This window comes from Pleuronectes platessa, chromosome 9, assembly GCF_947347685.1.
Source record: "Pleuronectes platessa chromosome 9, fPlePla1.1, whole genome shotgun sequence".
Classification (NCBI taxonomy): Eukaryota; Metazoa; Chordata; class Actinopteri; order Pleuronectiformes; family Pleuronectidae; genus Pleuronectes; species Pleuronectes platessa.
Window position 1 is genome coordinate 27,406,056 of NC_070634.1, and position 5,322 is coordinate 27,411,377.

At 45.8% G+C, this 5,322-nt stretch overlaps 1 protein-coding gene across 1 annotated transcript in view; it reads right to left on the reverse strand.

Annotated features, from left to right (window-relative positions):
- mast2 (microtubule associated serine/threonine kinase 2) overlaps positions 1 to 4,122 on the reverse strand; it is a 116,264-nt gene extending 112,142 nt beyond the window's left edge. The window contains 1 exon segment of the mRNA XM_053429822.1: positions 3,403 to 4,122. Within this exon segment, the coding sequence (XP_053285797.1) occupies positions 3,403 to 3,471 (69 nt within the window). The 5' untranslated portion in view covers positions 3,472 to 4,122.
- Between the last annotated feature and the right edge of the window lie 1,200 nt (positions 4,123 to 5,322).

Sequence of the window (5,322 nt, forward strand, 5' to 3'; positions counted from 1 at the left end):
ATTGTTAATCCACTGCAGATTCAGTCGACTTCCACTCTGCCCTAATTACCCTGACCCGGCTGCAGGGGGCGGGGGGGGGGGGGGGGGGGGGTGCATCATGTTTCCAATGAGATCTGAACCCAGCTCATCAACAATAAACAGCTTCTTTAAATCAATTAATTTCTTTCTGTACATTCAGGGTCACCACTTCACCCCAGCTCCGTTCAGCTCCCAGTAAACAGTGACTGGGACCACAGCAGCTGAGGAGGTGGTTCTCTGAGTTCTACTGGAGGAAACCGCATCGGAGGAGGACGTGAGTTTTCAAATGCTGAATTCCTCAGAACACGTTTGATTCCCAGCACTGAGGCGTTGACAGGAAGGAGCAGGAGGCGGACGCCCTCAGTTCACTGCTGCAGTAAATATCAGCTCCTCTGCAGGCGCTCTGACTGATGGTGTGTTTACTGTGTGTGTGTGTTTACTGTGTGTGTGTGTGTGGAGGTTTACTGCTCCTGGTCCTCCTCGTCAGGGAACACTTGGGAAACAGGGATGGTCCCGATCAGGGAACATTACAACTCTGAACACATCCCAGGAGGAGCGGCTCTACCAGCCAATCAGCTGCTAGGACCTCGGCACGTTTTTAACCTTCAGGTGAAGAAGACGTTTCTTTATACCAACGACAGACCAGGTGTCATTTTATTAGGGAATTTCTTTAAATTAGGTACAAACGTTCAATTGGAGTCAAACATGAATTATTTATAATTGAAAGATGAACTAATTAAAAGCTGGAGGTCAAAGGTCAAGATCACTGTGACGTCACAAAATATCCTTGAACGTTTGGCCCAAATGTTTGCTCAGACATTAACTGATAAGATTTGTGTGGTCAAAGGTCAAAGGTCACGGCGGCCTCACAACACGTGATGTTTTAGTTTCAGCTGAAGCCGTCGACAAAGGGCCGTCCAGTTCCAGAACATCAGTGAGGAAGCGTCCGGCCATTCCTCGTCATGGATTCCAGAACACACGGGAACCCTGAGCCAGAACCAGCTGATTTCAATCACCTCAACAAATGAAGTGGACCTGCAGCACATGTCTCACTCAGCCGTCAACACGCTACACGCTACACCACAAACACAGGTTCCTCGACACAGTGCACCAAAGATTCTCTGATTGCAACGGATGTTTGTGTGCGTTTGTGCTCAGTCCCTGGAAACATATACAAACACACACACACACACAAACACACACACACAAAGTCACTGACTGAAACAGTCACACTCCAGTTGAAAGTGACATCATTCATTTCCAACACTGTAACTGGAACCACCTCAAACCAGATGTTCACAGTGAAACAGAACCTGCACCCTGCAGCGGATTGTGTCTATTCACAACACGACGGAATCATGTACACAAAGTTGTGTGTGCCACACGTGTTAGACCAGTCAGACGTGTGTGTGAATGGGTGTGTGTGTATGGTGTGTGTCTTCAGGTCAGGATATGGTGGAAGTGGAACCGACATGAAAGTCTCATTAGACCACAGACACAGGTTCTGATGAAGGAAGTGATTCTGTTTCTATGAATCGCATCCGGAGCCCGAGGTTGAGACCGTGTTATGATGACAGAGACACTTATTTAAGTCTTGAAGAAAAGAACATACAACTATTTGTATGTAAAATATTATGATAAATGCAGTTTTCTGCATTGTTCATTCTGTGAATTAAAAACTTCCATATTAGCAAATAAAAAGACTGTTAAAGATTTGTTTCTGAAAGTGAACTAACAAATCCTTCTGGCTCAAGTTCTGATGACAGTAATAACAATTTATGCCAGATTATTGTTTTAATCATCAAACAGAAATGCTAATCATATTCCAGCTTCTAAAACCCGAGGACAGGTGGCGTCCCTCCAGTTTCTGTCCTCGGTCGGACCAGAGAAGATATTTTCTGAGTCAGTTTAATCAAAACCAGAATCAACAGATCAGTTGAATCCGGGTGATACAGGATCCACAGACCCTTCAGATCAACCCATTAACAGTATACTCCCAGCAGATGAATCCCAGTGCCGCAGCAGAGCCAGGATCCACGTCAGTGAAGGTGGATCCGTCTCACTGGAGGAAAACACCCGTCTCCATTTTACACTGTTTCACACACGAGCACAAAAACATCTGTCTGACGTCCCACGATTCATAAACTCAGCAGCTCCCTCACACACACACAGCGGGTGCAGCTCTGAAGTGGATCGAGGACAGAGACAGAAGGTTATGAAACACTGAGGCAGCTGAGGGAATCGTGTTAATATAGGTTATTAATCACATCATAACCCGAACAGGAGGGTGGAGCTGTCGCAGGACAGAGTCATATCAAACTTCCAAAGGTCGGAGGAAACATGACTTCATACCCAAGTGAGAGTTTATGAGCGCCAGCGATGACTTCATCTTTGGAAGCGGTTATTATTAAAGGGAAAAAGTTTACTGCGCATGAGACTAATAACATCTTAATCTCTATAGTGACCCAGAACTGAAGCAGCCCTATAAAAACACAAGGGACAAACAGAGGTTGTCCTGTGCTGTCGTGTCTGAGGTCCAGAGGTTTAGTGAGACGGCCACTTCACCACAGAACGGGATTCAAACAACGACGCTCCGACCGATCAGCAGCGATGTGGAGACCTCCTCAGCTCACGGGTTTAAAGCTGCTCTCAGATCTGCACTCCAGACATTCTCAGGAAATATCACAAGCAGCTGCAAACGTCTCAGTTAGACTCTGACTGCGTTTTGTGCATGAAGACATTTCCAGACGTGTCCTCCAGAGAAATGGACTCTTCTACATCTATGACTCCACTTATCAAAAGGTCCAGTGAGTGAGATTTAGTGAAAGGATCAAATCAAATACAGAATAATCCTAATAATTCACTTGTGTGTTTCATCTCAATTCTACAAATTGTTGTTTTCTTTACCCGAGAATGGGCCTTTGTGTTGAAGCGAGCTGCAGGAGGAGAACCTCTCCTCCACAGCACCTCCTCCTCAGGAGAAGCTCTGGACGACCTGCAGAGTTCAGTGCTGGTCTGAGATCAGCTCAGACACAGATGAATGTGTTTGTGAATGTAACTGCACTGTGAAGCACAGAGTGAGAAGCTCTGTGTCAAAATACATAGAGAAATCTTAAAAATGTAGAAAAGTCTTTTGACCCGGAAAGTGATGAGCAGAACTATGAAGAATAAAAATGATGAAAACGTTAGACTAAGATATGATTATTAATAAATCCCTGGTGTGTGTGTGTCAGAGTTGAACCAGCTGATCTGACCTTGGATCAGATAGAAACTATAATGTTAGTTATAAATGAACGTGAAGGAGCTCTGCTGCCCTGTGTGCGGACTGACAGGCTCCTCCGGCCCAGGGACTCGAACCTGTCCCGGTGGTCACTCACTACTCACCGCATCTTTGTCGCCCTGCGGCTCCATGTTGCACAGTTTCCTCTTGTTCGTGTTCTGCGTCCTCCTCATGCCTCGCTCCACAGCCGGGCACTGATGGACCTCCTCCCGCCTCCTGCCTCTCTCTATCGGTACCTCCCGCTCGCTGTGGCGGCTCAGCGGGTCCTCTGGGCCGGCGTCGACCTCAGAGACACGCCGCTGCCAGAAAGAGAGCCGTCATTCCGTGTCAGCGGCCGGGGGAGCTCACCTGGAGCCGGGCTGCACCTCCCTCCATCGGGGCGACGAGCTGTCAAACAACGTGTCCGTGAGGTCTGTCTCTAAAGCTCCATGTTGTTCCGGGGACAACTAGTTAGTGGTGGTCAGTTAGTGGTGGTTAGTTAGTGGTGGTGAGCTGCTGGTGAGCTGCTGTGAGCGGCCGCTGCTAGCGTCGTGCTGCGGGACTAGCTTGGTGCTGCGGGGCTACCTGCGCTGCTAGCCGGGCTACCTGCCCTGGAGCCCCGGGTCTCCCATGACAGCTCCGGCTCCCGAAGGACGGTTCCTGCGGCTTCCCGCCGGATTCAGGAGCGTTTCCTCGGCCTCGGGGAGTCGTCGGGCTCCGCTCCTCACAGTGCTCCGTCCATCCTCTCTCTCAGGCCGGGTCAGCGGGTCCGGGTGGAGCGGCTCAGCACGGTTCGACCACAGGGTACAGCCGGGGCACTGCACGGTAACACGGCTCAGCTCAGCACGGCTCAGTTTCCTGACTCTGTCCCCGGAAAGCTACTGACAACCTGCACAGCTGCGTCCGGTCCGGCGTCACCACAATAAGAGCATGGATTCTTCAAAAGAAAATAACTAAGCGACAGACAGACAGACAGACAGACAGAGAGACAGAGAGACAGACAGACAGACAGCTAATATAAAGAATAAATAATATAAAAACAAAGAGCAGGTAAAGAAGAACTATTTCATTTTCAGGGACCTTGCGACAAAGCATTATTTTTAATTATTATTGTATAATAGTTATTATAATATTGTTTAATTTAACACTATAATGTATAATCATAAATAACTACACCATCTGTCCAGCAGCTCATTTGGATCTGTCCTCCCTGTCTTATATTTTTAGGAACACACAAAAAACTGCTGCTTTTAAATCAAGATTTTAATATTTGTTATTCACAAGTTACTTTGACTAAACTGTTAAAAAAATGGTCTTACCATCAATGTTTGTTATTTTGTGACAGTCTTCTTAAATCTGTGAACATATTACATCCTTTTTATTTCGTTTATTCTCTTCACCTCTTTTATTTTGCTTTTATTAATCTCTTTCCTTTTTCTTTTTTAATGTTTGAAGATGATTCATTTCGTCCCTGTGCAGCAGCTGGAATCTTCTGTGTGTGAAGCTGCTTTATAAATAAAACTGACTCGGCTCCAACATGAAAGATGTGAAGTGAACAACACGTTAACTCTGAATAAATATAAACAATAAACCGGTTCAATGTGAGCGAGCAGCTGACACGTGTCACTGAGCGGTGACGAGGCTCAGACACGTGACCCTCTGCTGCCCCCTGCAGGCGAGCAGCACAGTTTTATTATCTCACTGACAGATTTTACTTTTCTCAAGATCATGTAAAACACCATGAAGCTAGAATGTTAGAGGAATAATACAAAGAGCATGTAATAATAATTTAAGACATGAATTTATTAATATACAGAACAGAATATGTTTATATTTAAACTACTAGCTGTATACTACAATCACCTAAATTAATTTCTTTACTGATCTTAAAAGGAGCTTTTGTGTCAAACACTAATTCATTTTATGATCACACCATTATGATAAATTAATTCAGTGTTGTTGGAGGCTGTGGTGTAAAGAGTTGTGTTGGTTTATTCTTCTTTACTCCCTAGGTGTTGTAAGCAAACACACAAACTAGACAGAAG